Source organism: Nerophis lumbriciformis, linkage group LG25 (assembly GCF_033978685.3).
Source record: "Nerophis lumbriciformis linkage group LG25, RoL_Nlum_v2.1, whole genome shotgun sequence".
Taxonomy (NCBI): domain Eukaryota; kingdom Metazoa; phylum Chordata; class Actinopteri; order Syngnathiformes; family Syngnathidae; genus Nerophis; species Nerophis lumbriciformis.
The window spans coordinates 2581117-2608904 of NC_084572.2; the positions used below are offsets into that span (position 1 = coordinate 2581117).

Below are 27788 nucleotides of genomic sequence, written 5' to 3' on the forward strand. Positions count from 1 at the left end.
ACGCAGAAGAGTTGAAGGCCACTATCAGAGCAACCTGGGCTCTCATAACACCTGAGCAGTGCCAGAAACTCATCGACTCCATGCCACGCCGCATTAACGCAGTAATTGAGGCAAAAGGAGCTCCAACCAAGTATTGAGTATTGTACATGCTCATATTTTTCATTTTCATACTTTTCAGTTGGCCAACATTTCTAAAAATCCCTTTTTTGTATTAGCCTTAAGTAATATTCTCATTTTGTGACACACGGAATTTTGGATTTTCATTTGTTGCCACTTCAAATCATCAAAATTAAATGAAATAAACATTTGAATGCATCAGTCTGTGTGCAATGAATAAATATAATGTACAAGTTACACCTTTTGAATGCAATTACTGAAATAAATCAAGTTTTTCAAAATATTCTAATTTACTGGCTTTTACCTGTATAAGTTGATGTGAGACAATTCTACTTCCATAGTTTGACATACCTGCTCTAAAGTCTTAGTCTTGCTTGTGCGTGAGACGAGGGCGTCCTCGTGTGGTCATTGCAGAACGCTGCACCTTGTTACTACGTCACTGTGTCTCTGCTACAAAGTTACTGAGCCTCACCATTAACACACCCGCGCATACGCACACGCACGCACATTAACGCGCACACACACACACACACTACTGTACATTGTTATCAAACCTATCAAACAAATCAAAAGTTAAGTTAATTGGTTAGCTGGAAGTTATAGTGTCAGCATCAGTAAAAAGTGTTAGTGCTGGCAGTCTCGTCGGGGATCAGAAGCGGGTTGAAAGAGAATCTCCACCGATTGTCACGGAGCTTCCATAGCCTAAATAACCATTTTCAAAGCCGAAGCCGAATGCAGGGTAGAGTGACTGCGTGAAAGTGTGCTGGTACGTGTGCAGCAGGATTCTCTCGCCGGATTTCACTTTGTAGAAGGACAGCTCCCCGGCGGAAATGTCCAAAAACACGGCAACCTTTTTGGATATGGGAAAGGAGTCTTGCTCCAGGTATACAGTTCTGTCCTCATGCCGCACAGCGTAATAGCCTTCCTCATTGCAGAGCAGCGCCCAGGAAATATCTGCGTTTCCCAGGCAGATGTCGTCACCCTCTCCGATCCGCCTAAGTCCGGCATATGTCACAGCAATGTAGACCTCCCCTTCCCAGTCCACCTCCCAGTAGCAGCGTCCCACGAGCCCGGCACCACACAGAACCTGACGCCACGAATCAAACCTCTGTGGGTTTGTGGGATATGGCTGCACCTCCTTCACCACGGTTACCTTCCTGCAGTGGTCAGAGAGACTGAGGTTTCTGTGGGCAGTGTTGAGGTCCAGAGTGGGTCTGCATATATCTGACAACACAAGGAGACGAGGACAATTTTTAACTGCTTATGTCTTTTTTTAACTAGATTAAGTTTGTCTTACATTTTTTGATGCCAGGAATCAATCGATCTATGCTGCCATGCTCCAGGCTGAAGAAAGACACAGCGCATGACTATTTGACTAAACACTCTTTAAAGATCAACTAATTTTTTTATAATACTTGACAATCTCCAGGCAGGAATTGGGATCCATTTGGATCTCCATCAGGGCCGTTCTTCCTTCCTCTCCTGGGTGATTGTAGCTCAGGTCCAGCACCCGCAGGTGAGAGGGGTTTAACTTGAGAGCCTTGGCCAGTGACAAGCAGCCCACCACGGTGATAATGCAGCCTGATAGCCTGGAACAAACAGACATTAGGACTGACAGCCTGGAACAAACACACCTGATTGATTACCTTTACTTCAAAAGCTCTTTTGAAGTGTGTTTTCGCTGTAACTTCTGACCTGAGTATCTGCAAAGTGCATTGTGGTGTCTTTAGTCCAGCCGAGAGAAGCTCAATGCCTGCATCATAGAGGTTGTTGTCGCCAAGATCCAGTTCCCTCAGGTTGGAATGCGAGCCAAGAACAGAGGCCAAGAGCTGACAGCTGCTCTTTGTCAGGTTGCAGTTGTTAAGCCTGAAGACGAAACAAGAACAAGAACTTGAGCTTGCAGCTGGCCAAACATGTTGCATACTGACTTTAGCGCCCTCACAATGATTTTTGTGAAGCTTTGACCACTGGCAGCAACATGTATAGTCCTATCAGAGATGCCGAGTACCTCTTCAGCTCAAAGCACTTCAAAGCTTGGTCAGAGGAGCGTAGGAAGAATACCAGAGCCGCCCACATAGAGCGAGGCAGGTCGTCCGTAGACAAACTTCCTGACTTTATGTACTGTTGGATCTGCTCCAGCAAGGAACCATCCTTCAGCTCATTGAGGCAGTAAAACAAGTTTATATTGTCCTCTGGATAGTTCTGATCTATCTGTTTTTTGATTAACTGGATGGTGTCTTCGTTGCTTTCCCAAGAGTCCTTGGAAACTCTAAGTAGGCGCTTCAGGAGATTCTGGTTTGACTGCAAGGAAAGGCCCAATAGGAAGCGGAGGAACAAGTCCAAGAGTCCCTTACTCCTGGAGGCTTTGTGAATAGCTATCTCATGGACCTTCGTAACAGGTATCTGCTTGCAAAGTGTAAGAATCCCTTCTACTGACAGCTGTGACTCCGCTAAAACGTTCCTGTTGTCATTTAGGAGGGACATCATCACATACAAAGCAGCCAGATACTCCTGCATACTCTGATGGATGAACTCAAATATTTTTCCCTGTTGGTTTTTATACAGTGGACGTACCTCCTTAAAAACCTCAGTGAACATTCCACAATTCTTTGCAACTTTAAGGACATCAAATCCACTGTCCTGCAGGTCGTTTTCATAGAAGATCTGACTGTTTTTCATCAGGTGGTGAAAAGCCAGTTTTGCTAAGGCTTGGACATTCTTGATGGCCTTTTTGGCATCTCTCTTCATGGCTATATCCAGGTGGTAGAGCATGAACTCTGTGTACATCTCGGTCAGTGTTTCAGGCAGCTCTCCTCTCTTCCCCGTGTCCAAATAATCCTGAAGAACTGTAGTCGTGAGCCAGCAGAAGATGGGCATGTTGCACATGACAAAAATTGTATGAGAATTCTGGATGTAGGAGACAATGTGTTCTTTATTTGGAAACTTCCTCCTGAAATATTCTAGCTTCTGGTAATCATTGAACCCTTTCACCTCAGTTGTACTATCAATGAGGTGCTCAGGGATCTGTCGAGCGGTTGCGGGCCGCGTAGTGATCCACACCCGAGCACATGGAAGTAGGTTCTTCTTGATGAGATGTGCCAACAGAACCTCTACTGTGTAGGCCTTCGTCACGTCCAGGTCTACTTGCGTCTTCTTTTTCTTCTCCTTCAGGAATGCCTCCAGCTTGAGGCGGCACTCATCCAATCCGTCCAGCACAAAGACAATCTTTATGGGGGCGCTTTCATAGTCGCGCTTTCCTGACAACTGCAGTCGCATAAAGATGATGTTTAGCATTTCCAAGCTCAAAGGCTTTGTCTGGTAGATGGAGTGTCTGACGAGCTCCGCAAGTGAAAACCTTTTTCCCTTCTCCAAGTTTAGCTCGCGGAAGGTGAAGGGGAAAATAAATTGCACATCTTTGTTAGTTTTTCGATGGGCCCAGTCCATCACGAACTTGTGCACTAAGAAAGTTTTGCCAATCCCTGCAATGCCGACAGTCAACAGGGTGCGTACGGGCTCCATCTTTCCACTTGAACTTTTAAAAATGTTCCGTGGCTCAATAGATTTGTCCATCGCAGTGCACATTTCCATGTGAAGAGCCTCGTGCTGCGGGTTAGGACTCGCAGGCCCCCCGTACGTGATGTTGAGGTCCATGTAGACGTCATCCATCAGCTGCTGATAGCTGCGCTGAGTTCTACCCTCTTGTGCCTTGACATACTGGTATCGCAGGTTGTCCTGAAACTTCCACTTGTAATCTGCGATCTGCTCGTCAGACACAGAGAATATGGTACCTGTGAAGAAGAAAATGCTACTTAAACAAGTGTCAGGCGAGTTCTTCTCCTGCTAGCTGCTCAACTCACTGTTTTGACGCTTAAGACGAAACTTCTCCCTTTTTGGCGGCAGGTTGAATGTTTTGCTCCCAGGAGCAGAAGCTTTGGAACAAAACCGAAAGTATGTACATTAGATTACATTACATGTTACATGTAATGTTACATTACATGTTATATGTTTTTCTTCGGACACGTGGCTCATGCCTCACCTCTTAGCTGATCAAAATCTCTGCGTAACTTCTCTGCCAGATCGTATTCCCCGATTTTCTCTAGAATTTTGATAGCCTCCTCGACGGCCTGCTGTCCGTGCCTTTCCTCCAGCTCGCGGATTACGTCTCCCAGATTCGCCCTCTCCTCCTTGCTCTGGGGCAGGTGCATGTGAAACTTGAACGCCTTGAAGTCATCCTGTTTGACACCATTGAGCTTGTTCCACAACAGCTCTCTGCACCCCTCCTCCAGACTCATCCTTCCAACATGGACAAACACCTTCATTCTGTTATCTTGGTGGTGTTAACATTCATGGACCTACAATAACTTTGTCACATTTAGTCGTCATCATGCAACACATAAACATTGATCTGGAAGCAGCGCAATGTTTTCGAGGAACAACGCCATAGAGTCGTCACTAGTGTCCAGTGTTGGGACTAACGCGTTACTTTGTAGTTAACACCGTTAGTTTCGGCGGTAACTAGTAATCTAACGCGTAATGGGTGTGGGGAGGGAGGGAGGGGAGAGGGGCGTGTCTGATCATGGCGGAGCTGCAGTCGAGTTTCTTAACATGAAGATATTATCACTATTTTTCTTTTGTCGAGCACAAAGAAAAGAACATTTTAGTTAAATGTAAGTTGTGTCTTGGATCAAAAATCCCATCTACTGCCCAAAACAGCAATTGAAATCTGCTGAAACAGCTACAAAAGCAACATGCTTCGACGAAGCTAGTGAAGAGAGACACACTTCACCTCCTAAGCAACAGCGACTGGATTTTAACAAGGCACTGCTAGCCAGGACAACATTGATAAAGCCATTGCAGCGTATGTGCTAGAAGACATGCAGGCTATTTATACAGTGGAGTCACCCAATTTCAGGCAGCTAATTAGCATGATACCGGCGTCAAACAGCAAATGGCACGAAAACATTTTCCAAGCTCCCGGACACAGTGGACAGTGAGCACATAAACATGAAAAGCTAGCTAAAGAAGACACTCCAAACTCTGCCTCTGCTCATCATTCAGCACTGAAGGTACACACACTGTCAATTCTCTTATATACTCTTTCATTCTAGAGTGTTTGATTATCACATCACTCTAAATGTATAAACTATGGGGTTAGGTTTTTTCAATAGATCGCAATTTTAGCCAGTCCCGATGTGTGTGTTCAGTTTGGTGAGTTTTGAAGCATGTTAAGGGGGTCAAATTACAGCTCAAAGAGGCAAAAGTTACTGTTTTTAGTACTTTTTTGTCTTGAAGGGGGAATAGCCAACTTCCTGTTGATTTTTGCCCGAAAATATACCATTATGAAATCTAGGTCTAAGTCAGACCTACATAAAGGTTTTTGTTTCATGTCTCTCCGACCTTCCTAGTGGGAGTTACAGGCAGTCTAGTTCTTTTTTTCCTAGGGGGCGCTAGAGCGCAATTTTGAGTTTTGGGGTTCGGTTTTTTTATAAAAAAGTTTTGCCGTTTATTACTGATGTGTGTGTAAAATTTGGTGAGTTTTGAAGCATGCTAAGGGGGTCAAATTACAGCGCAAAGTTGCGGAAGAATAATAATAATAAAGAATAAAACCTTACAAATTCAATAGGTCCTTATGTCCCATTGCATAAGGACTCCCTGTGGGAGTCCTTATGCAATGGGCCATGCGGGCCCTAATTAAGGCTAAAAGGGCATTAATGGGAGCTTTAAAAAAAAAAGAAGAAAAAAAGAAGTACCGTATTTTCCGCACTATTAGCCGCACCTAAAAACCACAAATTTACTCAAAAGCTGACAGTGCGGCTTATAACCCGGTGCGCTTTATATATGGATTAATATTAAGATTCATTTTCATAAAGTTTCGGTCTCGCAACTACGGTAAACAGCCGCCATCTTTTTTCCCCGTAGAACAGGAAGCGCTTCTTCTTCTACGCAAGCAACCGCCAAGGTAAGCACCCGCCCCCATAGAAGAGGAAGCGCTTCTTCTTCTACTGTAAGCAACCACCCGCCCCCGTAGAAGAAGAAGAAGCGCGCGGATATTACGTTTCATTTCCTTTGTGTGTTTACATCTGTAAAGACCACAAAATGGCTCCTACTAAGCGACAGGTTTCCGGTTCATGAAAAGACGCAAACTCTCCATCCGCACACGGATTACTATTTCACAGCAACTGCCTAAAGACTTTCAAGAAAAGCTGGCTACTTTCCGTGCATATTGTAAAAACAAGATAGCTGAAAAAAAGATCCGGCCAGAGAACATTATCAACATGGACGAGGTTCCACTGACTTTTGATATTCCTGTGAACCGCACTGTGGATACAACGGGAGCACGTACGGTGAATATTCGCACCACAGGGAATGAGAAGTCATCCTTCACTGTGGTTCTAGCTTGCCATGCTAATGGCCAGAAACTTCCACCCATGGTGATATTCAAAAGGAAGACCTTGCCAAAAGAGACCTTTCCAGCCGGCGTCATCATAAAAGCTAACTCGAAGGGATGGATGGATGAAGAAAAGATGAGCGAGTGGTTAAGGTAAGTTTACGCGAAGAGGCCGGGTGGCTTTTTTCACGCAGCTCCGTCCATGTTGATATACGACTCCATGCGCGCCCACATCACGCTGGTTTTTAATATATTATTAAAGTTTGACTGACCTATCTGACTGTTTTTTTGACATTCCCTTTAGCGCAGTTAGATGCGGCTTATAACACGGGGCGGCTTATAGGTGGACAAAGTTTTGAAATATGCCGTTCATTGAAGGCGCGGCTTATAACCCAGGGCGCCTTATGGTGCGGAAAATACGGTAACTGAGTTAGTAACTGCGTTACTTTTGAAATAAAGTAACAAGTAGCTGTAACTAGTTACTGGTTTTCAGTAACTAACCCAACACTGCTAGTGTCACACCACCAGCGAGCAAAGGGCATCTTTATCTTTATCAGCAACTTTTATGAGTTACCGTCATCCACTATCTCCATTTCGTCAAACAACACACAGACTTCCTGCTCTTTTGATTGTGTGACAGGAAAACTACGCCTCGCTTTTACTTCAAGCTAACTTGAAACGATCAAGTTACGTGTATGATATAAGACAAAAAAATTTTTACATTCAACAACAGTTTGACGATTATTCTCATAATCCATCCATTTTCTACCGCTTATTCCCTTTTGGGGTCGCGGGGGGCGCTGGAGCCTATCTCAGCTACAATCGGGCGGAAGGCGGGGTACACCCTGGACAAGTCGCCACCTCATCGCAGGGCCTATTCTCATAATGAATAGTAAATAATCCATCCATCCATCCATCTTCTTCCGCTTATCCGAGGTCGGGTCGCGGGGGCAGCAGCTTAAGCAGGGAAGCCCAGACTTCCCTCTCCCCAGCCACTTCGTCCAGCTCCTCCCGGGGGATCCCGAGGCGTTCCCAGGCCAACCGGGAAACATAGTCTTCCCAACGTGTCCTGGGTCTTCCCCGTGGCCACCTACCGGTGGGACGTGCCCTAAACGCCTCCCTAGGGAGGCGTTCGGGTGGCATCCTGACCAGATGCCCGAACCACCTCATCTGGCTCCTCTCGATGTGGAGGAGCAGCGGCTTTACTTTGAGCTCCTCCCGGATGACAGAGCTTCTCACCCTATCTCTAAGGGAGAGCCCCGCCACCCGGCGGAGGAAACTCATTTCGGCCGCTTGTACCCGTGATCTTGTCCTTTCGGTCATGACCCAAAGCTCATGACCATAGGTGAGGATGGGAACGTAGATCGACCGGTAAATTAAGAGCTTTGCCTTCCGGCTTAGCTCCTTCTTCACCACAACGGATCGATACAGCGTCCGCATTACTGAAGACGCCGCACCGATCCGCCTGTCGATCTCACGATCCACTCTTCCCCCACTCGTGAACAAGACTCCGAGGTACTTGAACTCCTCCACTTGGGGCAAGATCTCCTCCCCAACCCGGAGATGGCACTCCACCCTTTTCCGGGCGAGAACCATGGACTCGGACTTGGAGGTGCTGATTCTCATCCCAGTCGCTTCACACTCAGCTGCGAACCGATCCAGTGAGAGCTGAAGATCCTGGCCAGATGAAGCCATCAGGACCACATCATCTGCAAAAAGCAGAGACCTAATCCTGCAGCCACCAAACCGGATCCCCTCAACGCCTTGACTGCGCCTAGAAATTCTGTCCATAAAAGTTATGAACAGAATCGGTGACAAAGGGCAGCCTTGGCGGAGTCCAACCCTCACTGGAAACGTGTCCGACTTACTACCGGCAATGCGGACCAAGCTCTGGCACTGATCATACAGGGAGCGGACTGCCACAATCAGACAGTCCGATACCCCGTACTCTCTGAGCACTCCCCACAGGACTTCCCGAGGGACACGGTCGAATGCCTTCTCCAAGTCCACAAAACACATGTAGACTGGTTGGGCAAACTCCCATGCACCCTCAAGGACCCTGCCGAGAGTATAGAGCTGGTCCACAGTTCCACGACCAGTACGAAAACCACACTGTTCCTCCTGAATCCGAGGTTCGACTATCCGGCGTAGCCTCCTCTCCAGTACACCTGAATAGACCTTACCGGGAAGGCTGAGGAGTGTGATCCCACGATAGTTAGAACACACCCTCCGGTTCCCCTTCTTAAAGAGAGGAACCACCACCCCGGTCTGCCAATCCAGAGGTACCGCCCCCGATGTCCACGCGATGCTGCAGAGTCTTGTCAACCAAGACAGCCCCACAGCATCCAGAGCCTTAAGGAACTCCGGGCGGATCTCATCTACCCCTGGGGCCTTGCCACCGAGGAGCTTTTTAACTACCTCAGTAACCTCAGCCCCAGAAATAGGAGAGCCCACCACAGACTCCCCAGGCACTGCTTCCTCATAGAAAGACGTGTTGGTGGGATTGAGGAGGTCTTCGAAGTATTTCCTCCACCGATGCACAACATCCGCAGTCGAGGTCAGCAGAACACCATCCTCACCATACACGGTGTTGATAGTGCACTGCTTCCCCTTCCTGAGGCGGCGGATGGTGGACCAGAATTGCTTCGAAGCCGTCCGGAAGTCGTTTTCCATGGCCTCACCGAACTCCTCCCATGTCCGAGTTTTTGCCTCTGCGACCGCTGAAGCCGCACACCGCTTGGCCTAGTAAATAATGTCATGATAAATAGAGCACTGATCAAGAAGGGACTTAAGTTTGTGTGTGGCGTGATTAAAGTGTGTCATGAATGATTGTCAGGATAAATAGTTTGTCTGAAACACAAAAGTAGAAAGTCAACTTACGTGCGGTTGTCTTCTCTCGGACGCTCTTATGCAGTGTGAAAACATGTGACACTAGGTCCCAAAGTCCCAGTCGCTATAAAAACATGATGTCATAACGACCACGCCTACAACGCGTGAGCGTGGGTGTACGTGACTGACGACACGAATGTGACACAAACACAAATAGAGGGTGTAGACGTCGTTCAACTTATATTTCATTGAATAGACTGCAAAGACAAGATATTTATGTTTGAACTGAGAAACTTATTTTTTGGGGGGCAAATAATCATTAACTTAGTGTGGAGAGGGGCGTGGTTCGCGCGTTCCCTGCGGGCGGGGTGTGTGCGGAGGCCGCTGGAGTGAGTTTTTCCTTGCCCTTATGTGGGCTTTGTACCAAGGATGTCGTTGTGGCTTGTGCAGCCCTTTGAGACACTTGTGATTTAGGGCTATATACAGGTAAAAGCCAGTAAATTAGAATATTTTCAAAAACTTGATTTATTTCAGTAATTGCATTCAAAAGGTGTAACTTGTACATTATATTTATTCATTGCACACAGACTGATGCATTCAAATGTTTATTTCATTTAATTTTGATGATTTGAAGTGGCAACAAATGAAAATCCAAAATTCCGTGTGTCACAAAATTAGAATATTACTTAAGGCTAATACAAAAAAGGGATTTTTAGAAATGTTGGCCAACTGAAAAGTATGAAAATGAAAAATATGAGCATGTACAATACTCAATACTTGGTTGGAGCTCCTTTTGCCTCAATTACTGCGTTAATGCGGCGTGGCATGGAGTCGATGAGTTTCTGGCACTGCTCAGGTGTTATGAGAGCCCAGGTTGCTCTGATAGTGGCCTTCAACTCTTCTGCGTTTTTGGGTCTGGCATTCTGCATCTTCCTTTTCACAATACCCCACAGATTTTCTATGGGGCTAAGGTCAGGGGAGTTGGCGGGCCAATTTAGAACAGAAATACCATGGTCCGTAAACCAGGCACGGGTAGATTTTGCGCTGTGTGCAGGCACCAAGTCCTGTTGGAACTTGAAATCTCCATCTCCATAGAGCAGGTCAGCAGCAGGAAGCATGAAGTGCTCTAAAACTTGCTGGTAGACGGCTGCGTTGACCCTGGATCTCAGGAAACAGAGTGGACCGACAGCAGCAGATGACATGGCACCCCAAACCATCACCCAACCATGCAAATTTTGCATTTCCTTTGGAAATCGAGGTCCCAGAGTCTGGAGGAAGACAGGAGAGGCACAGGATCCACGTTGCCTGAAGTCTAGTGTAAAGTTTCCACCATCAGTGATGGTTTGGGGTGCCATGTCATCTGCTGGTGTCGGTCCACTCTGTTTCCTGAGATCCAGGGTCAACGCAGCCGTCTACCAGCAAGTTTTAGAGCACTTCATGCTTCCTGCTGTTGACCTGCTCTATGGAGATGGAGATTTCAAGTTCCAACAGGACTTGGCGCCTGCACACAGCGCAAAATCTACCCGTGCCTGGTTTACGGACCATGGTATTTCTGTTCTAAATTGGCCCGCCAACTCCCCTGACCTTAGCCCCATAGAAAATCTGTGGGGTATTGTGAAAAGGAAGATGCAGAATGCCAGACCCAAAAACGCAGAAGAGTTGAAGGCCACTATCAGAGCAACCTGGGCTCTCATAACACCTGAGCAGTGCCAGAAACTCATCGACTCCATGCCACGCCGCATTAACGCAGTAATTGAGGCAAAAGGAGCTCCAACCAAGTATTGAGTATTGTACATGCTCATATTTTTCATTTTCATACTTTTCAGTTGGCCAACATTTCTAAAAATCCCTTTTTTGTATTAGCCTTAAGTAATATTCTAATTTTGTGACACACGGAATTTTGGATTTTCATTTGTTGCCACTTCAAATCATCAAAATTAAATGAAATAAACATTTGAATGCATCAGTCTGTGTGCAATGAATAAATATAATGTACAAGTTACACCTTTTGAATGCAATTACTGAAATAAATCAAGTTTTTCAAAATATTCTAATTTACTGGCTTTTACCTGTATGTTGCTCCAAAACCTGTATGTACCTTTCAGCATTAATGGCGCCTTCACAGATGTGTAAGTTACCCATGTCTTGGGCACTAATACACCCCCATACCATCACACATGCTGGCTTTTACACTTTGCGCCTATAATAATCCAGATGGTTCTTTTCCTTTTTGTTCCGGAGGACATGACGTCCGCAGTTTCCAAAAACAATTTGAAATGTGGACTCGTCAAGACCACAGAACACTTTTCCACTTTGCATCAGTCCATCTTAGATGAGCTCAGGACGGCATTTCTGGGTGTTGTTGGTAAACGGTTTTCGCCTTGCATAGGAGAGTTTTAACTTGCACTTACAGATGTAGCGACCAACTGTAATTACTGACAGTGGTTTTCTAAAGTGTTCCTGAGCCCATGTGGTGATATCCTTTACACACTGATGTCACTTTTTAAGTTAAAGTTCCAATGATTGCCACACACAAACACTAGGTGTTGTGAAATGTGTTCTCTGCATTTGACCCATCCCCTTGTTCACCTCCTGGGAGGTGAGGGGAGCAGTGAGCAGCAGCGGTGGCCGCACTCGGGAATCATTTTTGGTGATTTTTACCCCCAATTCCAACCCTTGATGCTGAGTGCCAAGCAGGGAGGTAATGGGTCCCATTTTTATAGTCTTTGGTATGACTCGGCCGGGGTTTGAACTCACGACCTACCCATCTCAGGGCGGACACTCTAACCACAAGGCCTGAGGGATCAAAGGTTACGGGCATTCAACGTTGGTTTTCAGCCATGCCGTTTATGTGCAGTGATTTCTCCACATTCTCTGAAACTTTTGATGATATTACAGACCTTAGATCAGTGGTTCTCAAACTTTTTTTGTCATCCCCCACTTTGGACAAGGGGGAGTTTTCAAGCCCCACCTGCCCCCATCGCCCCAACAGAGCGCTAATGCCAAGCTTTAACATTTTCAAATTTTATTGAACATCAAGTTGTATACATTCGAACTCAATAACATAAAATAACATCAAGTTCAATAATAAATAAAATAACTTCCATCAAGTTCAATAATAAATAAAACAAAAGTGTTATAACTTGCATCAAGTTCAATAATAAATCAAAAAAAGTGTTATAACTTGCATCACGTTCAATAATAAATTTAAAAAAACTGTTATAACTTGCATCAAGTTCAATAATAAATCAAAAAGTGTTATAACTTGCATCACGTTCAATAATAAATCAAAAAAAGTGTTATAACTTGCATCAAGTTCAATAATAAATCAAATAAAAGTGTTATAACTTGCATCAAGTTCAATAATAAATCAAATAAAAGTGTTATAACTTGCATCAAGTTCAATAATAAATCAAAAAAAGTGTTATAACTTGCATCAAGTTCAATAATAAATCAAATATTTTGCTTCAAGTTCAATAATAAATCAAAAAAAGTGTTATAACTTGCATCAAGTTCAATAATAAATAAAACAAAAGTGTTATAACTTGCATCAAGTTCAATAATAAATCAGAAAAAGTGTTATAACTTGCATCAAGTTCAATAATAAATCAAAAAAAGTGTTATAACTTGCATCAAGTTCAATAATAAATCAAATATTTTGCTTCAAGTTCAATAATAAATCAAAAAAAGTGTTATAACTTGCATCAAGTTCAATAATAAATAAAACAAAAGTGTTATAACTTGCATCAAGTTCAATAATAAATCAGAAAAAGTGTTATAACTTGCATCAAGTTCAATAATAAATAAAACAAAAGTGTTATAACTTGCATCAAGTTCAATAATAAATCAGAAAAAGTGTTATAACTTGCATCAAGTTCAATAATAAATCAAAAAAAGTGTTATAACTTGCATCAAGTTCAATAATAAATAAAACAAAAGTGTTATAACTTGCATCAAGTTCAATAATAAATCAGAAAAAGTGTTATAACTTGCATCAAGTTCAATAATAAATCAAAAAAAGTGTTATAACTTGCATCAAGTTCAATAATAAATCAAATATTTTGCTTCAAGTTCAATAATAAATAAAAAAAAGTGTTATAACTTGCATCAAGTTCAATAATAAATAAAACAAAAGTGTTATAACTTGCATCAAGTTCAATAATAAATCAGAAAAAGTGTTATAACTTGCATCAAGTTCAATAATAAATAAAACAAAAGTGTTATAACTTGCATCAAGTTCAATAATAAATCAGAAAAAGTGTTACTGTTGCTATATCTGTCAAACTTTCGCTCGTACCGAGAAATATAAAGCCTACAGTAAAAATAAGTACCGGTAATTTCCATTTATTTATATAGTGGATTTCACAGACAGAATCACAAAGTGATTTACAGTGTGTATAGAAAATGAAAGCATAGTAAAAAAAAAATAATCTAAGAATATAATAATTAAAAAAAAAAAAATTTAAGTGAAATTTCCTCCCGTTCCTCGCGCCCCACCTGTCATGTCTCTATTCCCCACCAGTGGGGCGCGCCCCACACTTTGAGAAACGCTGCCTTAGATGGTGAAATCCCTAAATTCCTTGCAATAGCTGGTGGTTGTTCTTTAACTGTTGGACAATTTGTTGACAAAGTGGTGACCCTCGCACAATCCTTGTTTGTGAATGACTGAGCATTTCATGGAATCTACTTTTATACCCAATCATGGCACTAGTGATGGGTTGATGAGGCGTCATGAAGCGTTTCGACACATTGCAAAACTGTATTGATACTGTGTCGATACTGTGTCACTAAATACTGACATCTGCTGGACATTAAAAATCCCTACAGGCAACCTATGGACCGACTCAACTGACACTGATTTGATGCCCTAGTACAGGGGTCACCAACCTTTTTGAAACCAAAAACTACTTCTTGGGTACTGATTAATGCCAAGGGCTACCAGTTTGATACACACTTAAATAAATAAATATATTGTCATTTGTAAGTTACACGTAAGTGTGATTTAAACAAGAATAGCTAAATAAATACATTTATATACAAAAAAAAATGGGTATTTCTGTCTGTCATTCTGTCGTACATTTTTTTTTCCTTTTACAGAAGGTTTTTTATAGAGAATAAATGATGAAAAAAAACACTTAATTGAACGGTTTAAAAGAGGAGAAAACACAAAAAAATTTAAAATAAAATTTTGAAACATAGTTTAGCTTCAATTTCGACTCTTTAAAATTCAAAATTCAACCGACAAAAAGAAGAGAAAAACTAGCTTATTGAATCTTTTAGAAAAAATTTAAAAAAATAATTTATGGAACATCTTTAGTAATTTTTCCTGATTAAGATACATTTTAGAATTTTGATGACATGTTTTAAATTGGTTAAAATCCAATCTGCACTTTGTTAGAATATTTAACAAATTGGACCAAGCTATATTTCTAACAAAGACGAATCAGTATTTCTTCTAGATTTTCCAGAACAAAAATTTTAAAAGAAATTCAAAATACTTTGAAATAAGATTTAAATTTGATTCTACAGATTTTCTAGATTTGGCAGAATTTTTTTATTTTATTTTAATCATAGTAAGTTTGAAGAAATATTTCACAAATATTCTTCGTCGAAAAACCAGAAGCTAAAATATTTATTATTCTTTACAATAAAAAAATTAAAAAATTACTTGAACATTGATTTAAATTGTCAGGAAAGAAGAGGAAGAAATTTAAAAGGTAAAAAGGTATATTTGTTTAATAATCCTAAAGTTGTATTTTTTCTCTAAAATTGTATTTCTAAAAGTAATAAGAAGCAAAGTAAAAAATAAATGAATTTATTTAAACAAGTGAAGACCCATCCATCCATCCATTTTCTACCGCTTATTCCAAGTGAAGACCAAGTCTTTAAAATATTTTCTTGGATTTTCAAATTCTATTTGAGTTTTGTCTCTTTTAGAATTAAAAATGTGGAGCAAAGCGAGACCAGCTTGCTAGTAAATAAATACAATTTAAAAAATAGAGGCAGCTCACTGGTAAGTGCTGCTCTTTGAGCTATTTTTAGAACAGGCCAGCGGGCGACTGATCTGGTCCTTACGGGCTACCTGGTGACCGCGGGCACCGCGTTGGTGACCCCTGCCCTAGTATATACAATAATATAAACCAAGTCATTGTATTTCATTTAGGATTATTTCATATCTTCATTTAAATAAAAATATATTTGTATCTTTTTTAGATACAGTCAATAAATAATGTGAACATGTATCATAACATGGAAATCTAAGAGAACGTGTTGTGGATGATTGTGGACTGGGAATTTTTTTAATTTTATTTTTTTACACATTTTTATATAAAAAATTTAAAAAAAAGTTTTTCCGACGTATTACATTTTAGACGATTTCTCTTCTTAGTTATTATTTCTCCGGCTGTAGAAAAGAGCCGCTCACAGGGCACAGAGGAGGCGACACAGTTGGCGTATCGGTCACGTGACCAAAACAGCTCATGATCGGTCACGTGACTTTCTAAAACCGACACAGGGTTTTGCTCTATGAGCTCGACGCATGCGCCGATGCATCGGTGTTGCCGGACCCATCACTACATGGCACCCACCTGTTCCTAATTAGCCTGTTCACCTGTGGGAATAAGTGTTTGATGAGCATTCCTCAACGTTCTCAGTCTTTTTTTGCCACTTGTGCCAGCTTTTTTGAAACATGTTGCAGGCATCAAATTCCAAATGAGCTTATATTTGCAAAAAATTAAGTTTACCAGTTTGGATGTTTAAGTATCTTGTCTTTGCAGTCTATTCAATTGAATATAAGTTGAAAAGGATTTGCGAATCATTGTATTTGGACCGGTCGGACGTGCCCTAAACACCTTCCTAGGGAGGCGTTCGGGTGGCATCCTGACCAGATGCCCGAACCACCTCATCTGGCTCCTCTCGATGTGGAGGAGCAGCGGCTTTACTTTGAGCTCCCCCCGGATGACAGAGCTTCTCACCCTATCTCTAAGGGAGAGCCCCGCCACCCGGCGGAGGAAACTTATTTCGGCCGCTTGTACCCGTGATCTTGTCCTTTCGGTCATAACCCAAAGCTCATGACCATAGGTGAGGATGGGACCGTAGATCGACCGGTAAATTGAGAGCTTTGCCTTCCGGCTCAGCTCCTTCTTCACCACAACGGATCGATACAGCGTCCGCATTACTGAAGACGCCGCACCGATCCGCCTGTCGATCTCACGATCCACTCTTCCCTCACTCGTGAACAAGACTCCGAGGTACTTGAACTCCTCCACTTGGGGCAAGATCTCCTCCCCAACCCGGAGATGGCACTCCACCCTTTTCCGGGCGAGAACCATGGACTCGGACTTGGAGGTGCTGATTCTCATCCCAGTCGCTTCACACTCGGCTGCGAAACGATCCAGTGAGAGCTGAAGATCTTGGCCAGATGAAGCCATCAGGACCACATCATCTGCAAAAAGCAGAGACCTAATCCTGCAGCCACCAAACCAGATCCCCTCAACGCCTTGACTGCGCCTAGAAATTCTGTCCATAAAAGTTATGAACAGAATCGGTGACAAAGGGCAGCCTTGGCGGAGTCCAACCCTCACTGGAAACGTGTCCGACTTACTGCCGGCAATGCGGACCAAGCTCTGGCACTGAGCATACAGGGAGCGGACTGCCACAATCAGACAGTCCGATACCCCGTACTCTCTGAGCACTCCCCACAGGACTTCCCGAGGGACACGGTCGAATGCCTTCTCCAAGTCCACAAAACACATGTAGACTGGTTGGGCAAACTCCCATGCACCCTCAAGGACCCTGCCGAGAGTATAGAGCTGGTCCACAGTTCCACGACCAGGACGAAAACCACACTGTTCCTCCTGAATCCGAGGTTCGACTATCCGGCGTAGCCTCCTCTCCAGTACACCTGAATAGACCTTACCGGGAAGGCTGAGGAGTGTGATCCCACGATAGTTAGAACACACCCTCCGGTTCCCCTTCTTAAAGAGAGGAACCACCACCCCGGTCTGCCAATCCAGAGGTACCGCCCCCGATGTCCACGCGATGCTGCAGAGTCTTGTCAACCAAGACAGCCCCACAGCATCCAGAGCCTTAAGGAACTCCGGGCGGATCTCATCTACCACTGGGGCCTTGCCACCGAGGAGCTTTTTCACTACCTCAGCAACCTCAGCCCCAGAAATAGGAGAGCCCACCACAGACTCCCCAGGCACTGCTTCCTCATAGGAAGACGTGTTGGTGGGATTGAGGAGGTCTTCGAAGTATTCCCTCCACCGATCCACAACATCCGCAGTCGAGGTCAGCAGAACACCATCCCCGCCATACACGGTGTTGATAGTGCACCGCTTCCCCTTCCTGAGGCGACGGATGGTGGTCCAGAATTGCTTCGAAGCCGTCCGGAAGTCGTTTTCCATGGCTTCCCCGAACTCCTCCCATGTCCGAGTTTTTGCCTCTGCGACCGCTGAAGCCGCACACCGCTTGGCCTGTCGGTACCTGTCCGCTGCCTCAGGAGTCCTATGAGCCAAAAGAACCCGATAGGACTCCTTCTTCAGCTTGACGGCATCCCTCACCGCCGGTGTCCACCAACGGGTTCTAGGATTACCGCCACGACAAGCACCAACTACCTTGCGGCCACAGCTCCAATCAGCCGCCTCGACAATAGAGGCGCGGAACATGGTCCATTCGGACTCAATGTCCAGCACCTCCCTCGTGACATGTTCAGAGTTCTTCCGGAGGTGGGAATTGAAACTCTCTCTGACAGGAGACTCTGCCAGACGTTCCCAGCAAACCCTCACAATGTGTTTGGGCCTGCCAGGTCTGTCCGGCATCCTCCCCCACCATCGCAGCCAACTCACCACCAGGTGGTGATCGGTAGAAATCTCCGCCCCTCTCTTCACCCGAGTGTCCAAAACATGAGGCCGCAAATCCGATGACACAACTACAAAGTCGATCATGGAACTGCGGCCTAGGGTGTCCTGGTGCCAAGTGCACATATGGACACCCTTATGTTTGAACATGGTGTTCGTTATGGACAATCTGTGACGGGCACAAAAGTCCAATAACAAAACACCGCTCGGGTTCAGATCCGGGCAGCCATTCTTCCCAATCACGCCTCTCCAGGTTTCACTGTCGTTGCCAACATGAGCATTGAAGTCCCCCAGTAGAACGAGGGAATCACCCGGGGAAGCACCCTCAAGTACACCCTCGAGTGAATCCAAAAAGGGTAGGTACTCAGAGCTGCGGTTTGGCGCGTAAGCGCAAACCACAGTCAGGACCCATTCCCCCACCCAAAGGCGGAGGGAAGCTACCCTCTCGTCCACCGGGTTGAACTCCAACGTACAGGCTCTGAGCCGGGGGGAAACAAGAATTGCCACCCCAGCCCGTCGCCTCTCACTGCCAGCAACGCCAGAGTGGAAGAGAGTCCAGCCCCTCTCGAGAGAACTGGTTCCAGAGCCCTTGCTGTGCGTCGAAGTGAGTCCGACTATATCTAGCCGGAACTTCTCCACCTCACGCACTAGCTCAGGCTCCTTCCCCCCCAGCGAGGTGACGTTCCACGTCCCAAGAGCTAGCTTCTGTAGCCGAGGATCGGACCGCCAAGTGCCCTGCCTTCGGCTGCCGCCCAGCTCACATCGCACCCGACCTCTATGACCCCTGCTATGGGTGGTGAGCCCATTGGAGGGGGGACCCACGTTGCCTCTTCGGGCTTTAATCTCTTGTTTAATAACTCTCAAATATTAAAATGAACTGATTCTGTACATTATGAAATGGCAAAAATCATGAAAAAAGCAAATAACAACTGGCTGCCCGGACATATACAACAGTATTTCTAAACAAGAGAAGAGAAGTAACAATCTTAGGAATAAATGGAATTCAAAAAATGTATAAACACGCACAACTTTGAACGCTTTTTGTGTATCTGTATGTGGAATTTAAACCATGGAGCGGATTAAGTAAAGAACTGAAACCACGTACTAAAGTGAACCAGTTTAAGAAACAATACGAGCAGATGATGTTTACAAAGAACACAAAATAACAGTTGAAGTGTCTGATATTGCTAGGAGATACTTGTTAGAGGACACGGGTAGAAACAAATAGGCTGGACTTTATCCTATTCTTCTGAACTACAGTGTATGTTATTTCTTATCTCTCACTCGACCCTGTCTCTCTCTCTCTCTCTCTCTCTCTCTTTACCCAAGTGCTTGCTCGTGTGGGGTTCAGGTGGTTCCTTCCTTCTTTTTTTCTCTCTTTGGAATGCTGTTTATGGTACACGGGTAGGACCAGACCCCCATACCATCACAGATGCTGGCTTTTCAACTTTGCGCCAATAACAATCCGGATGGTTCTTTTCCTTTTTAGTCCGGAGGACACGACGTCCACAGTTTCCAAAAACAATTTGAAATGTGGACTCGTCAGACCACAGAATACTTTTCCACTTTGTATCAGTCCATCTTAGATGAGCTCAGGCCCAGCGAAGCCGACGGCGTTTCTGGGTGTTGTTGATAAACGGTTTTCGCCTTGCATAGGAGAGTTTTAACTTGTACTTATAGATGTAGCGACCAACTGTAGTTACTGACAGTGGGTTTCTGAAGTGTTCCTGAGCCCATGTGGTGATATCCTTTACACACTGATGTCGCTTGTTGATGCATTACAGCCTGAGTGTTGTGGTTTTAGTGTTTTTCCTGCTTTCTCCTCTTGTCTACACCTGTGCTTCTCCCATCGCCTTTTGTTGCAGTTGTTGGACTTATTAAATATTCCCCTTTTATTATTCAACATTGCCTCTCGTCTCTGCATCCTGGGATCACCGTGATCAAATCCTAACATAATAACCGGCCACATCATGAATCCCGCAGAGACCGAACCGGTCAGAAGAACTCTACGCCAACAGGAAGAACAGTTTAGCCTGCTTGGGGCTTGTGTCAACACCATGGCGGAACGCCAAGACTCTTGCCTAAATGCCCTGGAGACACAACTGGGAAGTGTACTCACCGCGCTGCAGGCAATGACTTCTCCCTCGTCCGACCCAGCAGTCCAACTGCGCCATCTTCGTCCCACAGATAATCCGCTGCCTAACGACATCCCTCCTGCTGCTTGTCCTCCACTCTCCAAGCCCGAGCGATTCTCCGGCGAATCAGGTGACGTGCGATCCTTCCTCACCCAGTGTGAGATTTTTTTTTAACTGCTACCAACATCTTTTTACTCCGAAAGAGCTCGTGTGGCTTTTGTCATGTCCCATATGAGTGGCAGGGCTTCCTCCTGGGCCACCGCGGAATGGGGACGTCAATCTCCCGTGTGTGCTTCATACGCCGCGTTCGCCAAAGCCATGAAGAACATTTTCCAGCGCGAAAGGCCAGGACGTGAGGCAGCTCGGTCATTACTTCGTCTGCAGCAAGGACAGCGGAGCGTCACGGACTTCGCCATCGAATTCCGAAGGCTTGCGGCTGATAGTGGATGGCCCACTTCCGCATTGGTGGACGTCTTTTCCCTCGGTCTGGCTGACCAAGTCCGGAAGCAGATGATCCCGCTTAAAACTCCCGACAACCTTGATGAGCTCGTCGCTCTGGCGGTGGAGATTGAAAATCGCCTTGTTGACTGGGAAAAAGAGAGACTCCGCACTTCAACATATAATGGGAGTGGCCATGGAGCGCGTCAAACTGCATTCGCGCCGATACCCAGTGTCGATACCCCGCCGATATCATACAAAGAGAAGACAATGCAGCTCGGAGGAAATCGTCTCGCTCCAGCTGAGAGAGATCGTCGCCTTCGTCTCCAGCTGTGTTTTTATTGCGGCAAGGCTGAGCATCGCATCACCCACTGTCCTCTTCGTCCTGCCCGCCGCCGCATCCAAGCGTCACCTCCTCGCCGCATCCAAGCGTCACCTCCTCACCGTCTCCAAGCGTCACCTCCTCGCCGCATCCAAGCGTCACCTCCTCGCCGCATCCAAGCGTCACCTCCTCGCCGCCTCCAAGCGTCACCTCCTCACCGCCTCCAAGCGTCACCTCCTCGCCGCATCCAAGCGTCACCTCCTCACCGCATCCAAGCGTCACCTCCTCCAGCGACCGACCCTGCTCCTCTACTGCCATCTACAGGTCAGACATTATCTAGGCTTCAACTCACGGGCATACTTACCTGGGATAAGGACCAGAGATTGGACATTAGGGCGCTCATTGACTCAGGTTCTGATGACAATTTTATTGATGAGTCTGTTGTTAAACATTTTTCTATACCCGTTGCTAAATTACCCAGACCTAGAGTGGTCCGATCCCTCGACGGAGGCCACCTGGCGAGCGTCACCCATCAAACTCAGCCGTTATCTCTCAAATTATCTGGTAACCATTTTGAGTCAATCAATTTTCTTATCATTCCCTCTCGTTCGGCTCCTGTTGTGCTCGGGCTTACCTGGCTAGCAAAACATAATCCCCATATTGACTGGGTCAAGACCACTATCATTAACTGGGGTCTTTTTTGTCATACGCACTGTCTGCGGTCCGCATGCCCTCGCACTGTTCCCACACGCGTCGTAACCCAGGAGGTCATTGATTTATCGGTTGTGCCAACTGCTTACCACAACCTTAAAGAAGTCTTTAGCAAGGACCGCGCGTTGTCGCTACCTCCACACCGTCCCTATGATTGTTGCATTAATCTCCTCCCTGGTGCCACACTCCCTTCATCCCGTCTTTATAACATTTCAAAACATGAAAGAGATGCACTAGAGGAATATATCACCACTTCGCTCGCTTCTGGTCTCATCCGTCCCTCCAACTCTCCTCTAGCCGCCGGTTTTTTCTTTGTGGAAAAGAAAGATAAAACACTCCGCCCCTGCATCGATTACCGAGCCCTCAATAATATTACTGTTAAAAATAAGTATCCTCTTCCGCTTCTCGACTCAGCTTTCAACCCACTAGACGCTGCTAGACATTTCACCAAGTTGGACCTCCGCAATGCTTACCACTTAGTCAGAATTAAGCAAGGGGATGAATGGAAAACTGCATTTAACACACCACTAGGACACTTTGAATACCTGGTCATGCCTTTCGGCCTCACCAATGCTCCTGCCGTTTTTCAGGCCCTCATCAATGATGTCCTGCGTGACATGCTCGACCGCTTCGTGGTAATTTACTTGGATGATATCCTCGTTTTCTCGCCGACCTCTGAACTTCACATTCAGCACGTCCGCTTAGTTCTCCAACGCCTTCTCGAGAATCGTCTGTATGTCAAGGCTGAGAAATGTGTTTTTCATTCCAAGTCTGTTCCTTTTTTGGGTTTTATTGTTGAGAGGGGTCAACTCCGAGCAGATCCAGCGAAGATCCAGGCGGTGGTTGATTGGCCCACACCCACGTCTAGAAAGCACCTCCAAAGGTTTTTAGGTTTCTCAAATTTTTATCGTCGTTTTATCCGTAATTTTAGTAGAGTAGCTGAACCATTAACGAGACTGACTTCCACTAAGCTCCCCTTTTTATGGACCTCAGAGACTCAGTCTGCTTTTGATAAACTCAAGTCTTCGTTCACCTCTGCACCGGTTCTTGTCCACCCTAACATTTCCTCTCAATTTTTTGTCGAGGTTGACGCATCTGACTCCGGCGTGGGGGCTGTTCTCTCCCAGCGCTCCACCTCCGACCAGAGGCTGCACCCCTGTGCCTTCTTCTCACGCCGCCTGACACCAGCAGAACGCAATTATGATATCGGCAATAGAGAGCTACTTGCCGTGGTGTTGGCGCTGCAAGAATGGAGGCACTGGCTGGAGGGCTCGGAGACCCCTTTTGTGGTATTCACAGACCATAAGAATCTGGCCTACATTCGAACTGCTCGACGGCTCAATCCCAGACAAGCAAGGTGGGCATTATTCCTAGCCAGATTCAATTTCACCATGACCTTCCGCCCCGGCTCCCAGAATGGTAAGCCAGACGCCCTGTTGAGGATGCACTCCTGCCCCGAGGAAGAGGTCAAGACCGAGATGATCATTCCGTCATCACAAGTGCTGGGAGCGTTGCAGTGGGACATTGAAGGCCGTGTTAAGGAGGGACTCAAGAACGTCCCCTCTCCTAAGAACTGCCCTCAGGGACGTTTGTTTGTGATCCCAGAGCTCCGTCCAGAAGTGCTGAACTGGTCCCACAGTTCCAAGGTCGCCTGCCACCCAGGCATTACCCGTACCATTTTCCTCCTGTCCCAGCGCTTTTGGTGGCCAACCTTCAGGGCCGACACCAGGGAATTCGTATCCGCCTGTGCCACTTGTGCCCGTAATAAGGCCTCACACCGGGCACCAGCTGGTCTTCTGCGCCCACTCCCCATCCCCTCCCGCCCGTGGTCACATGTGGCGTTGGACTTCATCACAGGACTTCCACCATCCAAGGGCAACACTGTGATATTGACTTTGGTGGACCGCTTCTCCAAGATGGCCCATTTCGTAGCCCTTGCCAAATTGCCCTCTGCACTTGAAACGGCAGAACTGATCGTACACCATGTTTTCCGGCTGCATGGTATCCCGGTGAATGTGGTGTCGGATAGAGGGCCACAATTCTCGTCTGCAGTTTGGAGGGCATTCTGCAAATCATTAGGAGCATCGCCAAGCCTCTCTTCAGGATACCACCCGCAGACAAACGGTCAGACTGAGCGCACCAATCAAGATCTGGAGACCGCCATCCGCTGCGTCTGTCACCAGCAACCAGCCTCCTGGGCGTTCAATCTACCGTGGATCGAGTATGCCCATAATACACTCATCAGCTCTGCTACAGGCATGTCACCCTTTCACTCTGCCTACGGTTACCAACCTCCCATTTTTCCTTCTCTGGAATCCGAGGTCACTGTCCCTTCTGTGGCTGCCCACCTGCACCGTGCACATCAAGCCTGGCGCAATACCCGGTCTGCACTACTACGCACCTCAGAACGCAACCAGCGCCTCGCTAACCGCCACCGCAGCACAGCACCAGACTACAGGCCCGGTCAGATGGTGTGGTTGTCGTCCCGTGATCTACCTCTCCAAGTGGACTCCAAGAAACTCCAGCCACGATTTATTGGACCCTATCCCATTGAGCGAATCATTAATCTCTCCGCCGTGCATCTACGCCTTCCCTAATCCTTGAGGATACATCCCTCATTCCATGTCTCTTTAATCAATCCCGTTTCCACCAGTCCCTTGAGTCCTCCAGAGGTGCCTCCTCCACCTCCCAGACTTATTGATGGCCATCCCGCGTTCTCAGTCAAGGCTATTCTCGATGTGAGGAGAAGGGGCAGGGGTTTCCAGTATCTGGTCGACTGGGAGGGCTACGGCCCCGAGGACCGATCATGGGTCCCACGTTCACTTATTCTAGACCCCTCACTGTTAACTACCTTTTATGATCACTTTCCGGAGAAACCAGGTAAGCCGCCAGGTGGCGTCCATTAAGGGGGGGGGGGGGGGGGGTACTGTTGTGTTTTTAGTGTTTTTCCTGCTTTCTCCTCTTGTCTACACCTGTGCTTCTAGTGATTTGTCCTCGGCGAGGGGCGGACCTTGATGCACACCTGCTCACAATTAGCACTCCGGTATATAGGCACGTCACGGTCAGCTTGACCTCGCCGGTTATTGTCTCCTGCACCTCCCACGTGCATGTGCCTGCTTCGTTTCATCAGTCCCGGTATGTTGCCACTCCTTATTCCTGTAATCCCTCACCTCTTTGTGCTTGCTTCCTAGCCCCCCCTGAGGTAAAGAGGATTTTTGTGTTGGACTTATTGCTGTGTTAAGTGCGCCCTGGCCTACCTCCCTGCCGACCACTGTGGAACCTGTTTTTGTTGATTATTCATGGTGTGCATTTTTTGCCCCATCGCCTTTTGTTGCAGTTGTTGGACTTATTAAATATTCCCCTTTTATTATTCAACATTGCCTCTCGTCTCTGCATCCTGGGATCACCGTGATCAAATCCTAACACTGAGGGATCGAAGGTCACGGGCTTAGCTGCTTACGTGCAGTGATTTCTCCAGATTCTCTGAACCCTTTGATGATATTACGGAGCGTAGATGGTGAAATCCCTAAATTCCTTGCAATAGCTGGTTGAGAAAGGTTTTTCTTAAACTTGACAAAGTTTGTTGACAAAGTGGTGACCCTCGCCCCGTCCTTGTTTGTGAATGACTGAGCATTTCATGGAATCTATTTTTATACCCAATCATGGCACCCACCTGTTCCCAATTTGCCTGTTCACCTGTGGGATGTTCCAAATAAGTGTTTGATGAGCATTCCTCAACTTTATCAGTATTTATTGCCACCTTTCCCAACTTCTTTGTCACCTGTTGCTGGCATCAAATTCTAAAGTTTAATGATTATTTGCAAAAATAAAATGTTTATCAGTTTGAACATCAAACATGTTGTCTTTGTAGCATATTCAACTGAATATGGGTTGGAAATGATTTGCAAATCATTGTATTCCGTTTATATTTACATCTAACACAATTTCCCAACTCATATGGAAACGGAGTTTGTATAAAAACGTGTGTGTGCATATATGTGTGTATATATATTTGCATATTTGTATATATATATATATAAGTGTGTATATATATGTATATGGATGTATATGTGTGTATATATGGATGTATGTATATACAGTATATATATATATATATATATATGTGTGTGTGTGTGTTTTGTGTGATACAGTAGATACATAAATATAGAGTCACATTTTATTCTTTCTTGTTTATTTTTTGATATTGCTCAAATTTGAGGGGAAATTCAAAATAGTGATTTCTTTGTCAAGGCATGGGGGTTATTGCACCACCCGAAGGAATGTTTACAATGAAAGTAAAAGGAAAAATTAAATTACAGTCACTATTTCAAGCTAATTTCCATTAATAGAGTAATAGTTGTTCAAATGTTATTTATTCTGATCAACATCTTATCTTACAACTGCTACCATTGATCGTTTACTTCATTAAAAAAATAAATCAAACGGTTAAAAAAAAAATCTATAATAACAAATCAATCAATCAATCAATGTTTATTTATATAGCCCTAAATCACAAGTGTCTCAAAGGGCTGCACAAGCCACAACGACATCCTCGGTACAAAGCCCACATAAGGGCAAGGAAAAACTCACCCCAGTGGGACGTCGATGTGAATGACTATGAGAAACCTTGGAGAGGACCGCATATGAGCTCTGGTTTCTTCTGTAAACCATGGGGTGCGCCTTTTAGGGGCCCTTTTTTGTTTTAGCGGTGCTATACTATCAATGGTTTAGCGCAGGGCATTGTCAAAGTTGTTAGTTAGGTTATCAATAGAGCCGACATAATTTGGGAATGGTGCCATTACCGAAGGCAGTAGGTCAGCAAGAGTCATCGTTGTGGCAGCATTAATGTTGCGGCTGCTATAGCAGTTATTATTGTTATTAGTTTGTTGACAATGAGTCAGAACTTCGAATTTTATAAGGTAATGATCGGACATTACTTTAGTATACGGGAGTACCATAACTTTGGAGGTGGTGACACCCCTGACCAGCACTAGATCTATCGTATTACCGTTGCGATGCGTAGGTTCATTTATTATTTGTGTAAGACCACAGCTATCAATTATAGTCTGGAGCGCCACGCACTGAGGGTCCGATGGGGTATTCATATGAATATTAAAGTCCCCCATTATGATTATATTGTCTGCGTGCGTCACTAGATCAGCAACGTTGTGCGTTCTCTCTGTAAAGACGTGGATTGTTTTTGTGCAGAGAACTCCGGGCATTTTGAATATAATGCATATAATGCTCTGTGACCGAGACCGTTCTGGCTGCAGTGCCCTCTGCTGGTTGTTCAGGGGAGTGTGTAGGTCACATTTATTTGTGCATCTGGTTTGTGGGAGGAATGTCTCATCGACACAAAAGCAAAAAAGCGATCCACAAATTCAGTACAAATATAAAATCAAGCATATTTATATTCAAATCTCAAAAATATATTTACAAATACACGTTTATTTATATACATTCTTGATTTATTAGTATGTCACGTTTTTATATTTATACATTTTATTTGTATATATTTTCAAATCTCAAAAATATATTTACAAATACGCGTTTATTTATATAAATTATTTATTTATTTATTTGTAGATCATATTTGTATTTGTATATGTAATAATATATGCATATGTATTGATATCATATTGATATATATAAGTTGATGTGAGACAATTCCACTTCCATAATTTGACATACCTGCTCTAAAGTCTTAGTCTTGCTTGTGCGTGAGACGAAAGCGTCCTCGTGTGGTCATTGCAGAACGCTGCACCTTGTTACTACGTCACTGTGTCTCTGCTACAAAGTTACTGAGCCTCACCATTAACACACCCGCGCATACGCACACGCACGCACATTAACGCGCACACACACACACACAGTACTGTACATTGTTATCAAACCTATCAAACAAATCAAAAGTTAAGTTAATTGGTTAGCTGGAAGTTATAGTGTCAGCATCAGTAACAAGTGTTAGTGCTGGCAGTCTCGTCGGG

The 27788-nt window shown here is 45.1% G+C and overlaps 1 protein-coding gene across 1 annotated transcript in view; it reads right to left on the reverse strand.

Moving 5' to 3' along the window:
- Positions 1-766: 766 nt before the first annotated feature.
- Positions 767-27788, reverse strand: part of LOC133622119 (uncharacterized) — a 30134-nt gene continuing 3112 nt past the window's right edge. The window contains exons 6-16 of the mRNA XM_061984667.2: positions 23471-23756; positions 23198-23374; positions 21357-21408; positions 20704-20917; positions 4154-4410; positions 3975-4046; positions 2060-3905; positions 1813-1983; positions 1533-1706; positions 1415-1461; positions 767-1341 (exon numbers count right to left, since the gene is read on the reverse strand). Coding sequence (XP_061840651.2) covers positions 767-1341; positions 1415-1461; positions 1533-1706; positions 1813-1983; positions 2060-3905; positions 3975-4046; positions 4154-4410; positions 20704-20917; positions 21357-21408; positions 23198-23374; positions 23471-23756 — 3871 coding nt within the window. The remainder of the gene's footprint in view (positions 1342-1414; positions 1462-1532; positions 1707-1812; positions 1984-2059; positions 3906-3974; positions 4047-4153; positions 4411-20703; positions 20918-21356; positions 21409-23197; positions 23375-23470; positions 23757-27788) is intronic.